Below are 23,343 nucleotides of genomic sequence, written 5' to 3'. Positions count from 1 at the left end.
TTGGACAAGATCTACCACTGTGGGACTGGAAAAAGAGAACTGTGATCCTGAGCAGTATTTGGTGGGAGATTTGATGTGCTATATTTTATGCTTAAATCCACTGAGTTTACAATAATTTTTTTTTTAGAAAAATGTGTTTAGTTTCTGATTCAAAATCCTCTAGAAGCTTCCTGCTCTATAATAAATTATCTGCTGATTCAATCTTACTGCCCTTAACTTCCTTACCTCAGTTCCCACTGTATGATTATTTGTAGAACTAATAGTAAATGAGCATCAAAAAATAAAAGTGTATACTATGTAATGGCTACATGACCTGAGAATGCAGATGTGGTACAACTACTTAAAGAGGGGAGGGAAGAAAAGAGGGGGGAAGTTGTGGTACCACATGCAAACGTTTTTCAAATGGTTTTCAGAAATCATGATTGGTAGTATTGGACTTGTTTTCTGTGACTGTTGTGTCTTCCTGTGGGATAAAACAAATGACTAATTAATAGATAAATCTATTGTTTCTGTCCATGAGAACCAGGATTCTTCAGGGAGTCAAGAGAATAAAATTTAATATAAAAGAAGTAAATTAAAATATTTAAACCTGAATTTGAATTGTAAATTTTTGTATAAACTCATAAGATATTTTATCTCTCTACTGAAAAACTCTAGAAATAATGACCAACCAAGCACTCATGGCACCCAGACTGGTCTTTTGTAGACCATTTCCAAAAAAAAAAAATAGGACTTCTTGGAGAAATACTTAGCTAATTCTAGTTTTAGATCAGGAAATTATTTAATAAAACCCTGGGATATCTTTCCATATTAGATTACAAATAAACTGTTAAAGACTCGTAGGATTATCTCAAATAACTCAGGAGTCAATTTGAAGAAGCCCCCACCTATCAAATATGGGACAAATTGAGTTTCAATAACAATAAGAATTGCAATGGACTGTCAATTAGTTATCTATTGCTGTGTAAAACTTTCTCCCAAAGCCTCACTTAAAGCCAGACACTTACTATAGCGCAGTTTCACAGAGGCAGGAATGCCAGAACAGCTTAACTTGTGGTTCTGATGAGATTGCAATCAGGCTGTTTGTTTACTGGGGATTTGTTCCTTTGAATCTGGGCGTGGAAGATCCACTTGGAAACTCACATGGCTGTTGGCAGGACTTCCTCACCCCATGGGCCTGACCACAAGGCTACTTACAACATGGCTTCGCCCAAAGTGGTGTAAAGAGACTGTGAGAGCAGTCCAGTGAGCACCAAAGATGGAAGCTGCAGACTTTTTATAACCTAATTTCAGAAGTGACATACCATCACTTCTGCTGTAGTTCATTCGTTACACAGGCCTAACCCTTGAACAATGTGGAAGGAAAGGCAGGAATCATAAGGGGCCATCTTGGCACCTACTGTCTGAAACCCATCAGATATGCTTAAATCTATGGAGTTCACACACACACAATTTTTTTTTTTTAAATCATCAAACTGGTTGGCCTCCTTCTGTAGGTGACACAGAACCATGTTATCTTGAAAACTGAGGAAATAAAGGAAAGAAGCTTTTCCTATATGACCTGTAGCATTGGGAACCAAAGACTAGATGAGTGGAAGGTTTTTTTAATAAAATTATTTCAGCTAATGAAGTGAAGTGATAGGACTGGATTATTGCCATACTGCAACCCCCAGTAAATTAATGAATCTAGACATCGAACATGAAATGCTGCCGACACTGAAGAACCAAAGCCGGACATTACGTGTCATCTGATGAAAGAGCACATCACCACCGAGATCCTGCCAAAGGGACGGAACCTGAGTCTGGTCCACTCTCTGGGTTGAGCTGTCAGTTTGTTGAAAAAGCGATAGGAGGTACATGTTGAGTATATTGTGAGTGTGAAATCAGCAAAATCCAGTCTGGGGAAACTCTATAAGCCAAATGGCCTGGGTTATTCAATAGAAAAAGTGTAAGAAAAGGAGGGGGGACCTGTACATTACAAGAGACATAAAAGACCTTTTCTTTTCTTTAACAGGCAAGACTGCTGCAGCTAGGAACCCAAACTATGTTGATAAAATTATAAAGAAATGCAAAGAAGTTATCGAAGCCACCTTAATAGAGGGAAATGATTAGTATAAATGTCAAGATTAGTGGTTACTTTGTAGGAGGGAACAGGACTGTGAGAGGCTTTTGAGTGGCTGGCAAAGTTTTATTTCTTGGCCTGGTAGGCAGTTATGAGAGCATTTACCTTATAATTCACTAAGACATTCATTTGTGTAGGTTTTCTAAGACTATGCTCTATTAAATCAGTGGATATGTTTCTAATTTCTCAATGTGGAGATACTGTTCATGTTGATTTGAAGGTAACATTTTTCATGGAGTTTAAAATGTACCTGTTCTCTTTTTCACCCAAGTTTTCAGCTTAAACAAACCTGCTCACCCCTTGATTCAGATAAGATTAACTGGGGGAAAGGTGGATTCCAGGGTTAGCAGAGTGCTTCTTCAGCATTTCCCTGAATGAACTCAAAGAGGTATTTTATGACAAGTGTTAAAACAACACACCTGTGATTAACCTTTGTGCTTCTAGGTCAATAGCCACCTGTTCATGGTAATAACTAGTATTAAAAGGGATAGATGTACAGTCTTCTATAGCCTTTAAACTCTAATCACGGGGTAGTAAATGTTTTCTGGACACTAAATTATAGTATGCTAAAAACAACAAACTTGATCAAGTGTTGTAACTATCTCCTTATTTCCTTTCACGTTTCTCACTTTTTCAGTCACTGAAGTAGTGTTTATTGAGTACCTACCATGCAGTTAGTGGGGCAGTGCCATAAGGTACCAAGATAGGAGGTACAAAGACAGAGAGAGCTTACACTCATGCTGGGGATTCACGAGATATACACATATGAGGAACAGCTAGCGAACACGACAGCATTATACAAGTCTGTGTGTTTAAGTCACAGTGTATGTAAGCATATATAAATATATAGAATACACATGTATGCTAAGCATATATAAATATATAGAATACACACGTATGCTAAGTGGTATGGCATAGATAATCAGAAAACAGGCAAGATACAGTATGAAAACTGTGCAGGGACAATTAGCCAAAGCAGTTGTCTGGTTGTCAGGTAGGACTTGGTGCTGCAATAAGCTCAGGAGCTGGTTTTTCTGTTGCTTTTGAATTAATTATAGATTCACAAAAGGTAGCAAAAACAGTAAAAAGCGGTCCCATGTACCCTTCCCCCAGCGTCCCCCAATGGTAACATATTATGTAACTACAACACAGTAGCAAAACCAGCATATTGACTTTGGGATAATCTCTAGATCTTTTTCAGATTTCACCAGCTTTATAGGCACACAGGGAGCTGAGCTTTGAGAAATGAGACCAATAGACAAGAGGAATGAGGAAAAACTAGAGATAAGCAAAGCCTCAGAGGGCAGTGACTTAGAATTGTCCTCTTTCCTTGCTCTCCCAACTCAGAGCCATTCCACATCGTCCTATGTAAATCGACCACACTGCCCTCCTCCCCGGGGCTGGCTTGTTGCCACCACCTCTTCAGAAATGTTAACCAAGCACTTCCTCCTGTTCTCTTAGACCAGTGATCCGGTCCCCCTCCTTGAGAAATCACTAACGTTCTGTAAGCCAGCTTGTAATTAAGTAGTTTGGAGCCCAGAATAGATTTTCCCATGGGAGCAGAGGACATAGGATGTGGGTTCCCCGGTGTATGTCCAGGCCTATGTAACTGATAAGGTAACCAATCTCTATACAGAGCAATAGTTATCGCCATACATGGTGGTAGTGGTGGGAGTTAGGGAGGAGGACTCTGCTATCTCAGAGGGATTCCTGTCTTAATAGGTACCGTTCTATGGCTACAAACTGCCACTGTATACAGTGGGTGATATTAAAGGAAAAGCCCTTTTGATATGTTTAGTTACACAAAGTAAAATCTTTCCTAATTCAAGTATTCACCCACTTAGCTATCAGTTCAATAAAAGATGATATAGGAAATGGAAGTCAGGGAGCTGATGAGAACTAGGCAGAGAGATATTGAAAAGAAAGCTTCTAGAAGGAAATATACCAGAATAATACATTTTCTCTGAGGTGGAATTACCAGTGATTCATTCTTTATATTCTCTCTCTTTCTCCTTCTAATTCTGCATTCTCTTTCTCTCCCTCGCTCTCTGCTCTCTGCCTCCTGTCCCTCATTCTCTCTCTCTCCTCTCTCTCTCTCTCTCTCTCTTTCTCTCTCTCTCTCTCTCTCCCTTGTACCTTTATGAATTCTCCAAATTCCCTACAACTAGGATGTATTGTTGTTTTTTTAAAAATATATTTTTAGTGATTTTTTACAGAGAGAAAGGGAGAAGGATAGAGAGTTAGAAACATCGATGAGAGAGAAACATCAATCAGCTGCCTCCGGCACACCTCCTACTGGGGATGTGCCTGCAACCCAGGTACATGCCCTTGACCGGAATCGAACCTGGGACCTTTCAGTCCACAAGCTGATGCTCTATCCACTGAGCCAAACCAGTTAGGGTGGATGTATTGCTTTTATAATTAGAATGCTTTTGTAATGAAAGAGGTGCATGCAATTTTTTTAAGCAGTTCCTAGTATGGTTGGAAGGAGAGGAGGTAGAATATGGAGCCATAGTCATTCCTTTTTAAAAATATGTTCTTATTGCTAACCGGTTTGGCTCAGTGGATAGAGCATCGGCTTGTGTACTGAAGGGTCCCAGGTTCAATTCCGGTCAAGGGCATGTACCTGGGTTGCGGGCACATCCCCGGTAGGAGGTGTGCAGAAGGTAGCTGATCGATGTTTCTAACTCTCTATCCTTCTCCCTTCCTTTCTGTAAAAAATCAATGAAATATGTTAAAAAATAAAATAAAAATATGTTTTTATTGATTTTTTAGATAGAGGGGAAGGGAGATTGAGATAGAAACATTGAGAGAGAGCAACATCGATCAGATGCCTCCTGCACACCCCTACTGGGGATAGAGCCCACAACCCGGGCATGTGCCCTGACCTGGAATCCAACCTTGAAGCTCTTGGTGCATAGGACAACGCTCAATCCATTAGCCACCTGGGCTGAGCCACAGGCAGTAGTTTTAGAATGGCACAACTGTCAGTATACAGGGTCAGCAGCCAAGGTTCATGCCCGATTACCAACCAGACCACTCATTGAAAAAAAAAAATCTTTATTGTTGAAAGTATTACATATGCCCCCTCTCTTCCCCCATCAACCCCCTCCAGCCCACCCTCCACCCCAGACCCTCACCACCCCACTGTCTGTGTCCATGGGTTATGCATATATGCATACAAGGTCTTTGCCAACTAGACTACTCTTAACATGGCCTGTTGGCTCCTGTGATTTGTTCCTGTTTTTATCTAGACTGTATCAGTGGGTGATTGAATGGCAGCTGCTATCCAGGTAAACAAATTGGCCCAGCTAAGGCCAACGATGGACTAGGCTCCAGCCAGAATGTCCCCTATTTCTACTTTGTAGTTTGCAGGGGCCAACACAAGGATACTATAGGAACAGGAGCATTTGGAGATTCTATATATTCAACAGGGCCTAATAGTTATTGGTTCTCTAAAGACAGGACTATTTGATAGAGCATTTCTCTGTTGTAAATAGGCATGCCATTTAGTCAGTCATGGTGGAGGCTGACTGACATGTTGTCCATCCACCCTTTGATGGGAAGGGAAGTTCTTACTGTAGCTGGCTGTTCTTTAGTAAGAGGCTCCACCTGCAGGAGCACTGTATACACTGCCAATAACTGATGTTCTATTGGGGCATATCTGATCTCTGCCCCCTCCCATAGTTGGGACCAAAATCCAAGGGGTAGTTACTCCTTCACTGTTTTTTAAAAGAATAAATCTTTATTGTTAAAAGTATTATATATATGTCCCCTCTTTCTCCCCATTGACCCCCTCCAGCCCACTCCTGCCCCTGCCCCAGGCCTTCACCACCCCATTGTCTGTGTCCATGGGCCATGCATATATACATACAGGGTCCTTGGTTGATTACCTCCCACACTCCTGCCCTCTCCCACCTTCCCTCAGAGATTCTCCTTCGCTGTTTGTACCATAATGCTCAGCCCATTCTTTCTGGGGTTACTGAAATATCTGATTAAAATGGTAAACCTGAGAGAAACCAAGATGGCGGCATAGGTAAACACCTGAAATTGCTGCCTCGCACAACCACTTCAAAACTACAACTAAAAGACAAAACAGACATCATCCAGAACCACGGGAAGGCTGGCTGAGTGGAAATTTTTCAACTAGAAGGAAAGAGAAAAGCACACTGAGACTCAGAGGAGGTGCGGAAGTAAAGTACAGAGGTACGGAGGAGCGCGCGCGCACACACACACGCACGTGGGAAGGGCTGGCAATGGAGGACTCCAGTGTCTTTTTCAATCGGGAGGGAGTCACAAGCTCCCGACGGCTCTGAACTCCAGTTCCGGGTGAGTCTCTGGGGACCCAGACCCATACAGGGAGAAACTGGACTGTCTGGCAGAGGGCAGAACTTGAGGGCGGCTTTCTCTCAGAGGTGCTTGTAGCGATTACCGAGGGACACTGAGACCCAGGACCTCTTAGGGCTGGACTGAGGATCAGCCATAGCTGTTTGCTCCACCCTGTTGATTCCCTGAGACCCCGCCCCACCCAAGCTGCTAGCAGAGGCTTTTGCATATGAATGGGCTGGCCCTTTGAGATCTAAAATTACCTAACGAACTGCAGCTGGGCCAGACAGACCCAGAACTTCCAAAAGAAGGCCCAAGGCCCCACAGCAGCTTGCATTGCTTCACAGCTGGGCCTCATCTGGGCACCTCCAAACCCCAAACAAGGAAGAAGAATATGCAGATCTCTTTGTAGCTCCTGCTTGGTAGCCTCAGGCAGAGGCTAAATTAGCACCTCCTTAGAGATCCAAGTGCCAGGGTACCAAGTGGTCAGAGTGGGACCATCCAGATTACAACTCCTCAGATCCATAAGGGACACACTCAGGGGGCAGACTCAGTGAGCACCAAAGCCCCACTGAAGCAAGTCTTGCCCCATAAGGGTGTCTTCAGCACAGAAGTTCTCCCACTGCAGAAACAGCTGATTCTCACAGACAATTGGCCTGGAGGTCAATTCCTCCCAGTGATACCAACAACAATCAAGGCTTAACTACAAAAGACTGTGCACAGAGCCCACAAAGGGGTGCACCAAGAGTGTCCACCTCAGGTAATTGGGGAGGCTGAGCCACTGGGCCCTATAGGACACCTAGTACACAAAGCCACTCTATCAACACAGGGAAGCATAAAAAATGTGGAGACAAAGAAACAGGTCACAAATGACAGAAATGGAGAAAAGCAAATGACTGGATATAGAGTTCAAAACCACGGTTATAAGGTTTTTCAAGAATTTTCTAGAAACTGCCAATAAATTTAGTGAGACCCTCGAGGATATGAAAAAGGACCAACTATTAATTAAGCATACACTGACTGAAATAAAGAATAATATACAGAGATCCAACAGCAGACAAGAGGATCCCAACAATCAAGTCAAAGATTTGAAATACGAAGAAGCAAAAAACACCCAACCGGAAAAGCAAAAAGAAAAAAAGAATCCAAAAATATCAAGATAGTGTAAGGAGCCTCTGGGACAACTTCAAGCGTACCAACATCCGAATTAAAGGGGTGCCAGAAGAAAAGAGAGAGCAAGATATTAAAAACCTATTTGAAGAAATAATGACAGAACACTTCCCCTACCTGGTGAAAGAAATAGACTTACAAGTCCAGGAAGCGCAGAGAACCCCAAACAAAAGGAATCCAAAGAGGACCACACCAAAACACATCATAATTAAAATGCCAAGGGCAAAAGACAAAGAGAGAATCTTAAAAGCAGCAAGAGCAAGAAAGTCAGTTACCTACAAGGGAGTACCCATATGACTGTCAGCTGATTTCTCAACAGAAACTATGCAGGCCAGAAGGGAATGCGAGAAATATTCAAAGTGATGAATAGCAAAAACCTACAACCAAGATTACTTTATCCAGAAAAGCTATCATTCAGAATTGAAGGTCAGATAAAGAGCTTCACTGATAAGAAAAAGCTAAAGGAGTTCATCACCACCAAACCAGTATTATATGAAATACTGAAAGGTATTCTTTAAGAAGAGGAAGAAGAAAAAAGTAAAGATAAAAATTATGAACAACAAATACACATCTATCAACAAGTGAATCTAAAAATCAAGTGAATGAAAAATCTGATGAGCAGAGTAAACTCGTGAATATAATAGAATCAGGGACATAGAAAGGGAGTGGACTGACAATTCTCGGGGGGGAAAGGGGTGTGGGGGTGCGGGAAGAGACTGGACAAAAATTGTACACCTATGGATGAGAACAGTGGGTGGCGGGGGTAAGGGCAAAGGATGGGGTGGGAACTGGGTGGAGGGGAGCTATGGGGGGAAAAAAGAGGAAGAACTGTAATAATCTGAACAATAAATATTTTTAAAAAAATAAAAGGAAAAAAAAATGGTAAACCCATCTGGGAGGTTCCAAGAGCTTTAATCTGTTGGCTAGTATTTTTGCTTTCTCAGTCCCATAGATATCTCATCTTAACTAGGTGATATAATGGGCAAAGGTATTGTGCTAAATGGGGCATAAAAGTTCACCAATAACCCAGAATTCCCACAAAAGCTTGTACCTCTTTTACATTTTTTGGTATGGGGTAGGTTTGATCTTTGTCTATAACAGCCTCCGGGACAACATGGTGTTAGGTGGCCGAAGGAGGAACGCACAAGGCACAAGCCAGAAGGCACTGTGCCACTGTTGTAGGCAGAGTGGTGAGGGATTACGAATTCATCATCTGCACACCAGGTGGCTGAGCCTGGATGGCTCCAGCCCCCAGTGAAGGGAGTCAGTGGATTTTAAAGGACTTTTGGCGGGATTTTTCCAGGTGGAGACTTCTTTATGCATACCTGGAGGGGAGAGAATGGAATGTGGTCACCACAAGTGAAATGTGGTCTCAGCAAAGGGAAAGGCCATAGTGAAATAACCTGAAAAGCCAGTTCCTGGGAGAGGGCTATCAGTTCAAATGCTCCATCAAACCTAACACATGGGTCTTACCCAAAGATACAATTCCCCAAAACCCCAGCCCTTGGATTTTCTGCAGATTTATTGCCCAGCCTCTTGGTTATAGGTGGTCCAGCAGAGCCTGCAAGGTTTTCCCTGGCAGAGGCAAACATTTATGGGTGAACATTATGTCATCAATATAATGAGCCCATTTCACAAAGGTCAGGAAGGAAAACAGTGACAGGTGGATGCTCTTGGAAGGTATACCCCAAGTGGGAATCACATGAAAAAAATTGTGTTCAAATTTTTATTTCTAATTTTCTCAGCATAGATTTATATTTTTGAATTTTTAAAAATGTATCTTTATTGTTGAAAGTATTACAGATGTCTACTCCCCCCTCTCCCCCATTGACTCCCCTTGACCCTGCACCCTCCCCTCCCAGGCCTTCACCATTCTACTGTCTGTGTCCATGGGTTATGCATATATGCACATAAGTTCCTGGGTTAATCACTCCTCCCTCCCCTACCTTCCCTCTGAAATGCATCAGTCTGTTCCGTGCTTCCACGTCTCTGGATCTATTCTGTTCATCAATGTACGTTGTTCATTAGATTCCACATATGAGAGAGATCATGTGATACTTACCTTTCTCTGACTGGCTTATTTCACTTAGCATAATACTCTCCAGGTCCATCATGCTGTTGCAAATAGTAAGAGTTCTTTCTTTTTTACAGCTGCATAGTATTCCATAGTATAAATGTACAACAGTTTTTTTTATCCAGTCTTTTGCTGATGTGCACTTGAGCTGTTTCCAATCTTAGCTATTGTAAATTGCACTGCTATGGAGGGGGGGGGGGGGGGCATTTTCTAACAGCTTATTTGCGAGGAAGGCTTCAACTCATCCAGAAAATAGACATAAAACTACAAGAACATTTGATAAGCCACACCGAATGGCAGTTGAAGGAAGTGCACTATGGTACATGAAGGAATGCACAGACTGAAAACGGGCTTGCTAAGGTGCCTGGAGGAACCGAGGTGCTGTTTTAGGTTTCCCGTAGTTCTGATGACCTCTTGGTGCATGGGTCGACGCTCCACCAACTGAGCCACACCAGCTGGGCAAGACATACCTGTTTTAAACTTAAACAAGTTTTCATTTACTAGAGATTAATCTTAGATTATGTGAACTTGTAAAGCATTTGATTTAGTTTCTGTTAAAATTTTTGAGAATATATCTGAGCATTTGTTTGTCAGGCATGGAGAAGGTCCAGCCCATGGGCCATATAAGGCTCTTGAAATCATTTGGTCTGGCCCTGCCAAGGCATTATGGGCGAGTTAATTAAATGTTTGACCAAATATAGCAGCTAATTTTGAAGTTAATAATTTTGTATGGCCCTTTAATGATGTTATAAATATCCTATTAGTTCTTGGCAGAAAAAAAGATTCATCTCTGGTTTAGGCCAATTAGAGCTGGTTTTTTTTTTTTTTTAATATATTTTATTGATTTTTTACAGAGAGGAAGGGAGAGAGATAGAGAGCCAGAAACATCGATGAGAGAGAAACACTGATCAGCCGCCCCCTGCACATCTCCCACCGGGAACGTGCCCGCAACCAAGGTACATGCCCTCGACCGAATCGAACCCGGGACCCCTCAGTCCGCAGGCCGACGCTCTATCCACTGAGCCAAACCGGTTTCGGCTAGAGCTGTTTTTTGTTTTTGTTTTTGTTTTTACAAATTAGCAAACCATTCAGAGGTAGAAAACACTACACAAATACAACACTTATATAGACACAGTGAACATAATAACAGATGCAAACAGAGACCTTATGGCTTCCAAAAGAGAAGTGGGAAAAGTTCAAATGACCTTTCCTTCTTTTCTTTGCCTCTGAGTGTACAGTCTTTTTTTAAAAAAAAAAAAAAAATTCATTTTTATTGATTTCCGACCAGAAGGGAGAGGGAGAGAGAGAGATAGAAACATCAATGATGAAAGAGAATCATTGATCGGCTGCCTCCTGCATGCCCCCTGTTGGGGATTGAGCCGGAAACCTGAGCATGTGCCCGTGACCGGAATTGAACCTGGGACCCTTCCGTCCACAGTCCAATGCTCTATTCACTGAGTCAAACCAGCTAGGGCCAGACACAATCTTGAGACAGGTTGGTTTCCCCCAGATCTGCAATAGATTGCCTGTCATCATGTCTTGTCCTGTTGTAGGCAGTGGAAATGGCTCTGAGTGTTAGACTGGTAGGGTCACACTGGACCTTGGTTCAGCAATCTCAGTACTTGAATTCTGGCTAGGAAAGAATTCAGAGTTAAGACTCTAACTCTAAGAGAACGTTTATTTGTAAAATCACAGGTAGAAGTAATCTGTAGAAAAAGCGGGCTGAGGAAACAGCTTACAGAGGTAAAGGAAGGGCCCTTGGAGCTTGGGAATGAGGAAGCTAAGGGTAAAGCCCCTGGGGCGGGGTGGGGAGGGCGAGAAAAAGGTGCGGGCATGCTCCCTGGAGAGTACACTGGGTCCTCTATGCTAAGGGTTTTAAGGGCGGGGATGTTAGGGGAGGCCCCAGGGGAAGATCTCCACAGAACATTCAGCAGTTTTCCTGGTGTGTCCTTTCAGGGTTGTGGTCTCCACTGACTGATTGGCCAGCACCAGGGCGGGGGTCATTATTCAATGCAACTGGTCCTGAGGTCAGCTGTGGCTGGGCCTGGAGCTGAAATACAACTGAGGCCTAGATGTTATTTCTAGGGAGGAAGGGTCAGAGGATCTAAACCAGCCGTGGGCAAACTACGGCCCGCGGGCCGGATCCGGCCCATTTGAAATGAATAAAACTAAAAAAAAAAGACCGTACCCTTTTATATCATGATGTTTACTTTGAATTTATATTAGTTCACACAAACACTCCATCCATGCTTTCGTTCCGGCCCTCCGGTCCAGTTTAAGAACCCATTGTGGCCCTCGAGTCAAAAAGTTTGCCCACCCCTGATCTAAACCATATGACCAGCGATATGCTAGGGAAGGAAAGGTCACCCAGGGAGCAAGGTCCCACCCTACAGTTGTCCTTTGCTGGGCACCCAGGGCTTTCTGCCCTGGTGACCTGCTATACCTGGTCCATCATCCTTGCTCTGCTCATGCCTGTCTAACTGCCTACCACAGCCATAGAGATAGGTGTGTACTAGGGACTTTCTACAGAATCTTTGCTTTCATTCCTGCTGTGAAAGTGGCCCCAGAGCACAGAACGCCTGGCACGTGCCCATCTCTCTAAGAATTTTTTTTTTTTTGGCAGTATTTTATTTTATTTTATTTTTTTTTTATTTTATTTTTTTTAATTAAATCTTTATTGTTCAGATTGTTACATTTGTTCCTCTTTTTTTTTCCCCCCCCCATAACTCCCCTCCTCCCAGTTCCCGCCCCACCCTCCGCCCTCACTCCCCACCCACTGTCCTCATCCATAGGTGCACAATTTTTGTCCAGTCTCTTCCCGCATCTCCCACACCCCTTTCCCCCCCAAGAATAGTCAGTCCATTCCCTTTCTATGTCCCTGATTCTATTATAATCAACAGTTCATTCTGTTCATCAGATTATTTATTCACTTGATTCTTAGATTCACTTGTTGATAGATGCATATTTGTTGTTCATAATTTGTATCTTTACCTTTTTCTTCCTCTTCCTCTTCTTAAAGGATACCTTTCAGCATTTCATATAATCCTGGTTTGGTGGTGATGAACTCCTTTAGCTTTTCCTTATCTGTGAAGCTCTTTATCTGACCTTCAATTCTGAATGATAGCTTTGCTGGATAAAGTAATCTTGGTTGTAATTTCTTGGTATTCATCACTTTGAATATTTCTTGCCACTCCCTTCTGGCCTGCACAGTTTCTGTTGAGAAATCAGCTGACAGTCGTATGGGTATTCCCTTGTAGGTAACTGAGTTACTTTCTCTTGCTGTTTTTAAGATTCTCTCTTTATCTTTTGCTCTTGGCATTTTAATTATGATGTGTCTTGGTGTGGTCCTCTTTGGATTCCTTTTGTTTGGGGTTCTCCGCGCTTCTTGGACCTGTAAGTCCATTTCTTTCACCAGGTGGGGGAAGTTTTCTGTCATAATTTCTTCAAATAGGTTTTCAATATCTTGCTCTCTCTCATCTTCTGGCACCCCTATAATTCTGATGTTGGTACGCTTGAAGCTGTCCCAGAGGCTCCTTACACTATCCTCGCATTTTTGGATTCTTTTTTCATTTTGCTTTTCCCGTTAGATGTTTTTTGCTTCCTCGCAATTCAAATCATTGACTTGATTCTTGCGCTCCTCTGGTCTGCTGTCGGGCGTCTGTTTAATATTCGTTATTTCAGACCGTGTGTGCTTAATTTCTAGTTGGTTCCCTAATATAAGATTGAGGGTCTTATTAGTTTTCGTGTAGATCTCATTAAGTCTATCGGCAGCTTCTAAACAGTTCTTGAGAGACCTTAAAAGTGTGGTTCTGAACTCTATTTCTTCCTTTGACAATTTTGTCCTGTTTCTTTGTCTCCGCATTTTGTTATGCTTCTTTGGTGCACCCCCTAGTGGTCTTTGTTCGCAGTCTTATAGGTAAATCTTGATTGTTGTAGCTAATTCCAGGGAGGGTTTGACCTCCAGGCCAAGTGGCTATGAGAATCAGCTGTGTCAGCAGTGAGAGAACTTCTGTCCTCTAGGGAGGTGCTAATCTAGCCTTTGCCTGAGGCTATCCGGCAAATGCCTCTGTGCAGGGCTTGGGCGGGGCGGGTCGCATAGGATCAACAGGGTGGGCCGGAGAGAGCAGTTATGGCGGCTCTCAGTCCTGTCCCCAGGGGCTCTGCCTCTCTGAGTCCCAGCACCCACTGCAAGGCTCGGAGAGAAAGCTGCACTCGCTCTGACCGAAGCCAGACAGTCCGCTTCTCCCGTTTGAGCCTGGGTCCCTAAAGACTCGCCTGTATCTGGAGCTCAGAGTCTGCGACTCCCTCCTTATTGAAAACGCCAACCGCGCCCTCCGCCGCCAGCCCGCTCCTCGCACTCCGCACCTCAGAATTTGACTTAAGCACTGCGCCTCCTCTGAGTGTCCGTATGCGTTTCTCTTTCCTCCTAGTTGTAGGACTTCCACTCAGCCAGCGTTCCTGTGGTTCTGGGTGATGTCCATTCCGTGTTTTAGTTTCACTTTTGAAGTAGTTGTTCAAAGCAGCAAACTCCGGCGTTAACCTATGCCGCCATCTTGGTTCTCCTTTGGCAGTATTTTAGAATTCATGTTGTATTCTTTTTTTTTTTTTAATTAAATCTTTATTGTTCAGATTATTACATTTGTTCCTCTTTTCTTTTTTCCCTCCATAACTCCCCTCCTCCCAGTTCCCGCCCCACCCTCCTCCCTCACTCCCCACCCACTGTCCTCATCCATAGGTGCACGATTATTGTCCAGTCTCTTCCCACATCTCCCACACCCCTTTCCCCCCCAAGAATAGTCAGTCCATTCCCTTTCTATGTCCCTGATTCTATTATAATCAACAGTTCATTCTGTTCATCAGATTATTTATTCACTTGATTCTTAGATTCACTTGTTGATAGATGCATATTTGTTGTTCATAATTTGTATCTTTACCTTTTTCTTCCTCTTCCTCTTCTTAAAGGATACCTTTCAGCATTTCATATAATACTGGTTTGGTGGTGATGAACTCCTTTAGCTTTTCCTTATCTGTGAAGCTCTTTATCTGTCCTTCAATTCTGAATGATAGCTTTTCTGGATAAAGTAATCTTGGTTGTAGGTTCTTGGTATTCATCACTTTGAATATTTCTTGCCACTCCCTTCTGGCCTGCAAAGTTTCTGTTGAGAAATCAGCTGACAGTCGTATGGGTATTCCCTTGTAGGTAACTGAGTTTCTTTCTCTTGCTGTTTTTAAGATTCTTTCTTTATCTTTTGCTCTTGGCATTTTAATGATGATGTGTCTTGGTGTGGTCCTCTTTGGATTCCTTTTGTTTGGGGTTCTCCGCGCTTCTTGGACCTGTAAGTCCATTTCTTTCACCAGGTGGGGGAAGTTTTCTGTCATTATTTCTTCAAATAGGTTTTCAATATCTTGCTCTCTCTCATCTTCTGGCACCCCTATAATTCTGATGTTGGTACGCTTGAAGCTGTCCCAGAGGCTCCTTACACTATCCTCGCATTTTTGGATTCTTTTTTCATTTTGCTTTTCCCGTTAGATGTTTTTTGCTTCCTCGCAATTCAAATCATTGACTTGATTCTTGCGCTCCTCTGGTCTGCTGTCGGGCGTCTGTTTAATATTCGTTATTTCAGACCGTGTGTGCTTAATTTCTAGTTGGTTCCCTAATATAAGATCGAGGGTCTTATTAGTTTTCGTGTAGATCTCATTAAGTCTATCGGCAGCTTCTAAACAGTTCTTGAGAGACCTTAAAAGTGTGGTTCTGAACTCTGTATCTTCCTTTGACAATTTTGTCCTGTTTCTTTGTCTCCGCATTTTGTTATGCTTCCTTGGTGCACCCCCTAGTGGTCTTTGTTCGAAGTCTTATAGTTAAATCTTGATTGTTGTAGCTAATTCCAGGGAGGGTTTGACCTCCAGGCCAAGTGGCTATGAGAATCAGCTGTGTCAGCAGTGAGAGAACTTCTGTCCTCTAGGGAGGTGCTAATCTAGCCTTTGCCTGAGGCTATCCGGCAAATGCCTCTGTGCAGGGCTTGGGCGGGGCGGGTCGCATAGGATCAACAGGGTGGGCCGGAGAGAGCAGTTATGGCGGCTCTCAGTCCTGTCCCCAGGGGCTCTGCCTCTCTGAGTCCCAGCACCCGCTGCAAAGCTGGGAGAGAAAGCTGCACTCGCTCTGACCGAAGCCAGACAGTCCCGCTTCTCCCGTTTGAGTCTGGGTCCCTAAAGACTCGCCTGTATCTGGAGCTCAGAGTCTGCGACTCCCTCCCGATTGAAAACGCCAACCGCGCCCTCCGCCGCCAGCCAGCTCCGCGCACTCCGCACCTCAGAATTTGACTTCAGCACTGCGCCTCCTCTGAGTGTCCGTGTGCGTTTCTCTTTCCTCCTAGTTGTAGGACTTCCACTCAGCCAGCGTTCCTGTGGTTCTGGGTGATGTCCCTTCCGTTTTTTGGTTTCACTTTTGAAGTAGTTGTTCAAAGCAGCAAACTCCGGCGTTAATCTATGCCGCCATCTTGGTTCTCCCCATCTCTCTAAGAATTTGCTGTACTCCTTCTATAGATTTCCAAGGATCCACTTGCCTATGAAGAGCTCCCTCATTTGGCTAGGCCAGTGGTTCTCAACTTTCCTAATGCCTCAACCCTTTAATACAGTTCCTCATGTTGTGGTGACCCCCAATTTCATTGTTACAATTTGAACATAATTAAAGCATAGTGATTAATCACAAAAACAATATGTAATTATGTATGTGTTTTCCGATGGTCTTAGGCGACCCCTGTGAAAGGTCGTTCGACCCCCAAAGGGCTCGCGACCCACAGGTTGAGAACCGCTGGGGTAGGCCTTCCTGCAGGACAGAATGATCTCTAGGGCACCATGCAGCCACTGCCAAAGGGCAGAGTGCGCAGTAATGTTTCTCATTTTTTTCCTGCTTTCTGCCCCGTTAGAGAAATTCCATCTTCCCTCATGTCCCAAAGCTACACTAGCCAGGCAGAAATACCCTCTCTGGTCTTTTGCTGAGATTTGGCCCAACCTGGCTTAGTCACAAGCCATGGACCTTAAGTCGTGGCAGCCTGCGCCCTGCGTTTGGCAAAGCTACAAGCTAAAGCTGTTTTGCTCTTCAACTCCATCAGCCCCTCCTGATGCTAAAAGAGTTGTAGGTACTCTAATATCTTTTTCTAGTTTCAGTTCTTTCTTTAATTTTCTAATCCTGGCTTCTGCCTCTAGCTGGACGTCAGTTGCCAGCCAATTGCCCACAAGAGGGGCCCGCCCACAGTTGCGGCCTTGTGGTTTCCTTCCTTGTGACAGTATGTAATTTGTAGTTCTGCAAACGCTTAAGACCAGCCAGTGTTTTCAGGGCTTCCCTGCACTCATGCGGCAGTCCACACACATCTAGCACATGGGCCACCGCTTGCCACATAGAAGTAGATGGTTAACCAGGGATTTCTCCCATGGATGTCTCTTCCCCATGGTCCATTTCTTCAATCTTCTAGTTTGCTCTCCTTCACAACTAATCGTACTGGATTAGTTTATCCTAATGACCTCATTTAAAATTGATTGCCTCTGTAAAGAACCTGTTTCCAAGTAAAGTCACATTCTGAAGTACTGGGATTATTACACCAACATATTTTTTTGGGGGGGACACAACTGAACTAATAACAAGGATGGTAGAAACTTGACAAGAGCACCATAAAAGAAGATGGATGGTTAGTGGGCACTGTCTTCCTAGTACACATCATGATCAGGAGGCAATTCTACTATAGGCTTTTATAAGTTAAATGGGTAATGGGAGAAAAAACAAAATGCAGGGTCATGAGAGTAGAGACTTTTAATTTGGGGGATTGTGAGAGTCCAAGATCCCTCCTTCCAGATGGGCAATGAAAATTGGACGTTGGTGGCAGAGGGTTCTTCAGGTCACAGTTAACTAGAGCATATTAAGCTGTGGGATGCCATGTGTGGGAGTTGTCACAAATAGACTGGCCATGAAAAGAATTGATTTTAGAGAGAGGAAGGGAGAGAGAGAGAGAGAGAGAGAGAGAGAGAGAGAGAGAGAGAAACACTGATGTGGGAGAGAAACATCCATCGGTGGCCTCCTGCATGCGCCCTGACTGGGAATTGAACCCACCACCTTTTGGTGTACAGGACACTCCAAACAACCGAGCACACCGGCCAGGGCTAGACTGGCTCTTGTTTAGCACATTAATTGATAACTCTCTATTATAAGACCTGACTTCAGAATACTACCACCTTTATTTTGTTTTCTTTATGCTTCTGAAAGGAAGTAGTTACCCCTCAAAGTGAGGACCATGAACCAGAGATGATAATATGCCCTGATGGATTGGGCGAGAAGTTTCCCATGGTGCCCTTTCTTCTTGGTGGAAAAATAAAATAGAGCTATTTATTTCTCATTTTTTTCTCTCTGGGCTATCCAGAGAAGTTTGGAAGCATTACTGTGCAAAAGCCCAACAACCCTCACCCCTTGCCCAAATAAAGGAAACTGAACCAAAACCAAATCCAAGCTTGAAACAATTTTCTTCAGGAGAAGAATGCATATATTAGATACTACCCCTTAGTAGCTTCCAATTACTGGGACTCAAGATCTTTACAAATTAAAAAAAAAAATTCTTCTGTTATGCCCATTTTTTGTCCACTGAAACATCAGCTGTTCCTCTCCATTTTGAAATCATTAGATTGACCTTAACAGTTGGAGCAGTATTTTAAAACCACATTAGATCAGGAATAAAACATTTACAATATCCAGGGCAAACTAAGGGGTTCTGACAAAGAAAACAGGAGAAAAGAATGGGAAGAGGAAGGAAGGGCTAGTGAGGGCAACCAATGAAAAAAGAAAGCACTGTTTATGTTGAGGAGTGTTACCAAATGGTGTCCCAGGTACTGTTTCATTTTTTATTGTTCCTCCTCCTACAAACTTGAACTCCTTACATGCTGGACAATGTCTTATTCATCTTTGTTTTCCCAGCACCCAGCAGGATACTTGACAAACAGTCTGTGTTCAGGAAATATTTGTTGGTCTGAATCAAATCACACTGGACTACTAATGAACATTCTAAAATGTAAATTTCATAGCTAGCCTCTGGGCATTGGTATATTTATGGCCAGAGACTTTTACAAACAAGCTTTTAAATTAACTGATGAGATTGTGAAAAATAGAGATTTCTGGGTCCCACCTAGAAATTGCACTCCAGATGGCCTGGGTGGGGCCTGGGAATCAGCACTTCCAACCAATGCCTCAGGTGTTTTTGATACAGCTGGGGAATCAAAGGCAGCTCGTAAACTAACACATCAGATGCTTTAAGCCCTGGGCTTGTCCTATTATTTTAAACTCTGTCCCTTAAGCTTGATTTGAAAAGAATATGGTATATGACCGTCCTAACATGTAAATTCACCAAAGAGATTCAAGTAGGAGATGGCAGTCACAGTGCACCAAGACACTTGTTCCAAACGTTTGGTCTTCTTGGTGGGTCTGCAGATTTCTGAGAGCTCCCAGTCTCCAGCGCTGTGAGAGACCTAACAAAGCAGGGAAGATGTATGGAGGTGAACACCAATCAAGAGGTGCTTACTTGCCTTAGGGGGTTTTCTAAACCTTTTAACTGCTTACAAACCATTATCATTTTGAAGGAGGTAAGTCCAGAGAGGAGACAAGATTAAATATGTTAATAGAAAAAAAAAAACCACAACAAAATGTTAATACACACATGAGATGTTCAAGTTTTCCAAAAAAAGAAATGTTCATTAAAACCACATTGAAAAATGGGGTGTGGGGGGTGGGGTCCTGTTAACTGTGTCTGCAAATAAATGTGAGCTCACTGGGCAGATATGTAGATTAGACTGCATGGGTAGGTGATCCTAATTTGAAGTCAATTATCAGGGAAGAGTAGCTAGCATTGTTAATTACACTTATAATAGTGAGCATCACTTCTGCCAACATACTGGGTAGGACCCATCCACAGTCACTGACTACCTAGCCGGTGTGCTCCGTGGTTAGAGCGTTGGCCCCGCCCTCAGAAGTGTCCAGGTTCGATTCAGGGTCAAGGGCTCCCATGGGAGGCAAGGAGTTGGTGTGTCTCTCTCACATCCATGTTTCTCTCTTTCTCCCCTTCCACTCTGTCTGAAAAGCAATGGAAATAATATCCCCATGTGAGGGTAACAAAAACAAAAGATTACCTAGCCAGAGGAACCCACAAAAATAACAGAAATCAGGAAAGCATTTGCATGGTACCTTATTGATGTCCTTTGTTCAGTATAACCTGAGGAAGGTGAGCCTATTCGTCATCATTCCCAGCGCAGAGATAAGAACTCTGGCCTAGAGGCCACTTTCCACAACCAGTTACCGCCGAGGTAGTCCAGCTGCGTGGCCGCATCCCCTCGGTCCTCCCTCACCACGGACTCAGCGAGCACAAGGCGAAACCATAAGATAAATCTGGGATGAGAGTCAACGTCCCATTCGACTCACCCGATATTCCTTCGAGGTAGATAAGGTCGGAATCGCCTCCTCTCCAACAAGAGGTAACCGAGGCCACAAGGTATTGTGTCAAAAGTACGGGGCTGGAGAAGGCAGCGCGTGGAGGTGGAGCCCAGGTCTGACTCCACAAGTCGCAGACCCAGCTCAGGCTTCGGTGGAGGTGGCCGCAAGTCCGCGATGAGAGCCCGACCTGCCGCGGGGCGCTCGCAGGTACGCGGGACTCGGGGCGCCGGCCACGACCAGGGCCGAGGGCGCTTTCCCGGCCCCGAGCGCGGGCCCCCGGGGGCTGGGTCAGACGCACTGCTATCTCCCCGGGATCTGGCATAGCTGGGACGTACGGAATGCCCCTTCCAGCCCTCGGGTTCGCACCCAAGGCTGCCGATCCTCGCTGGGGTTTCCGGCAACGTGGGGCACGCACTCAGGGGCGCGTCCGGGGAGCGGGAACGGGGCTCGCGCGGAGCCGGGTCAGACGGAAACCTAACGGGGCCGGGGGTTCAGCTCAGGCGGCGCGGACAAGACCCCGGTTCCGCTACGACCGGCGGCAGAGGAGGCCGGACGTGCCGAGCCGGGAGCGGGGAGCCGGGAAGGTGCGGTGCGGTGCGGAGCGGCCGGGGCGCTAGACTCTGAGCGTCCCCGCGCGCCCGGCGCCGGGGTCCCGCAGCCATGGGAGCGCAGGGCCAGGTAAACACCGCCCCTCCCCGCCGCCCGGCCCCCTCCCTGGCGCCGCCGGGAACTCGCAGCCTCAAGTTCCGCGCGCGGGGTTCCCTCCGCAGCTGGCGCCCAGCGCCACAGTTAGTTCCCGGGGCTCGGAGAGGGAGGGCGGCCCCTGCGGCTGGAGACGCCGAGGAAAGAAGTGAGCTTCGGGGAGTAGGGAGAGGGGTGGAGACCCCGGTCGGGCCTTGGTCTCCGATAACGCGGTCAAACCTCACCCTGGCTGTCACTTTACATATTTTGTCTGGACTGGCACAGGGCATGTGCATGTACTATTTATTGAGCACATTGCGTTTTAGGCCTATTACCAGGTGCTTAGCAAACGTGTGCGCTCCTTTCGGCAGAGTCTGGTTGTTAAGGGCGCTTTCTTTGGAGCCACATCACCTGAATTCGTTTCCCCAGCTCCGCCACTAGCTATGATCCTGGGCAAGTTGCTTAACCTCGGTGCTTTGGCTTCCTCGTCTGGAAAACGGGATCATAGTTATAATATGAAGATTAAATGAGATGCTCTATGTGCAATGTACTTCTAATAATGCCTAACATATTTAGCAGGTGGCAAGGGTTTGTGACTTATTTCATCCTTGCAATAATCCTATGAGGTTTACCCATCACCCCCCCCCCCCCCCCACTTCCTCAATGGTTTACAGCAGGGGAAGAAAATGAAACCGAGGAGAACTTTGTTAAAGATATGTAAATATGGTTAACTATATCAAGCTGTACTCTTAAAACTGGTGAAGAGGGTGAATTCTGCATTATGTGTATTTTACCACAATTAAGGAAAAAAGAGATTTTCCACACAAAATCCATAAGGTGATTTGCCCTAAACTCTGACTACAGCGATTGAACTGCTTCCAGCTGGGTTCCACTTTGCCTGGAATCCATGACTTTTTGGGGTTGTGTAGTGGGGTAGCAGTGGCCTGCCCTGGAAACTTCCTTCTGATGGACTTGGCACCAGAACGTTGAGTGGGTCCCGTTGTTGGGGGCAGCCCAGTGCTGTTTTTCCTTTTTCTTCATGAGTGTTGGTATTTCCATATCTCCGTGGTTTACGGATAAACTCCATGACTATTTTGGAGTGACTGCTTCTGAGTGACATGCAGTTGGGAGCAGTGAGAGTGGTCACTGTGTTTGCCTCAGAGATTGCATTCTTTCTCAGGGGTTGGAAGCACGTGTCTCTTCAAGAGCATCCCTGTCCATTATGATGGGAAACGAAGTCATTTATTCGGTAGCACGGACAAGTGCTTTCTCCGTTGTTTTTTTTTTAATTTTATTTTGTTTTATTGCTTAAAGTATTACAAAGAGTATTACATATGTCTCCTTTCCACCCCCCCTCCCCCGACATTCCCCCGGCCTCCCCAACCCCCCAGTGTCTTGTGTCCATTGGTTATGCTTATATGCATGCATACAAGTCCTTCCTTGATCTCTTACCCTCCCCCCCTCCCCACCACCCTCCAACCCTCCACGGCCTTCCCACTGTAGTTTGATAGTCTGTTCGATGCTGCTCTGCCTCTGTATCTATTTTTGTTCATGAGTTTATAATGGTCTTTATTATCCATGAGTGAGTGAGATCATGTGGTATTTTTCCTTCATTGACTGGCTTATTTCACTTAGCATAATGCTCTCCAGTTCCATCCATGACGTTGCAAATGGTAAGAGTTCCTTCCTTTTTACAGCAGCATAGTATTCCATCATGTAGATGTACCACATCTAATCCATTCATCTACTGATGGGCACTTAGGCTGTTTCCAGATCTTAGCTATGGTGAATTGTGCTGCTATGAACATAGGGGTGCATATATCCTTTCTGATTGGTGTTTCTGGTTTCTTGGAATATATTCCTAGGAGAGGGATCACAGGGTTAAATGGGAGTTCCATTTTTAACTTTTTGAGGAAACTCCATACTGTCTTCCATAGTGGCTGCACCAGTCTGCATTCCCACCAGCAGTGCACGAGTGTTCCTTTTTCTCCACATCCTCTCCAGCACTTGTCGTTTGTTGATTTGTTGATGATAGCCAGTCTGACAGGTGTGAGATGATACCTCATTGCTGTTTTGATTTGCATCTCTCAGATGATTAGTGACTTTGAGCATGTTTTCATATGTCTCTTGGCTTTCTGAATGTCCTCTTTTGAAAAGTGTCTATTTAGGTCCTTTGCCCATTTTTTGATTGGATTGTTTATCTTCCTTTTGTTAAGTTGTATGAGTTCCCTTTGTTGGAGATTAAACCCTTATCAGTGATAACATTGGCAAATATGTTCTCCCATATAGTGGGCTTTCTTGTTTTGTTGATGGTTTCTTTTGCTGTGCAGAAGCTTTTTATTTTGATGTAGTCCCATTTGTTTATTTTCTCTTTAGTTTCCAATGCCCTAGCAGCTGTATCAGTGAAGAAATTGCTTCAGCATATGTCTGAGATTTTGTTGCCTTTGGATTCTTCTAGAATTTTTATGGTTTCCCATCTTACATTTAAGTCCTTTATCCATTTTG

The 23,343-nt window shown here is 44.4% G+C and overlaps 1 protein-coding gene across 1 annotated transcript in view; it reads left to right on the top strand.

Annotated features, from left to right (window-relative positions):
• The first annotated feature begins 20,210 nt into the window (after positions 1-20,210).
• Positions 20,211-23,343, top strand: part of TRPM6 (transient receptor potential cation channel subfamily M member 6) — a 118,599-nt gene continuing 115,466 nt past the window's right edge. Inside the window, exon 1 of the mRNA XM_059656204.1 lies at positions 20,211-20,364. Within this exon, the coding sequence (XP_059512187.1) occupies positions 20,332-20,364 (33 nt within the window). The 5' untranslated portion in view covers positions 20,211-20,331. The remainder of the gene's footprint in view (positions 20,365-23,343) is intronic.

The sequence above is a fragment of the Myotis daubentonii genome, chromosome 11 (genome assembly GCF_963259705.1).
Source record: "Myotis daubentonii chromosome 11, mMyoDau2.1, whole genome shotgun sequence".
Taxonomy (NCBI): domain Eukaryota; kingdom Metazoa; phylum Chordata; class Mammalia; order Chiroptera; family Vespertilionidae; genus Myotis; species Myotis daubentonii.
This window is presented reverse-complemented; position numbering and strand designations above follow the sequence as displayed.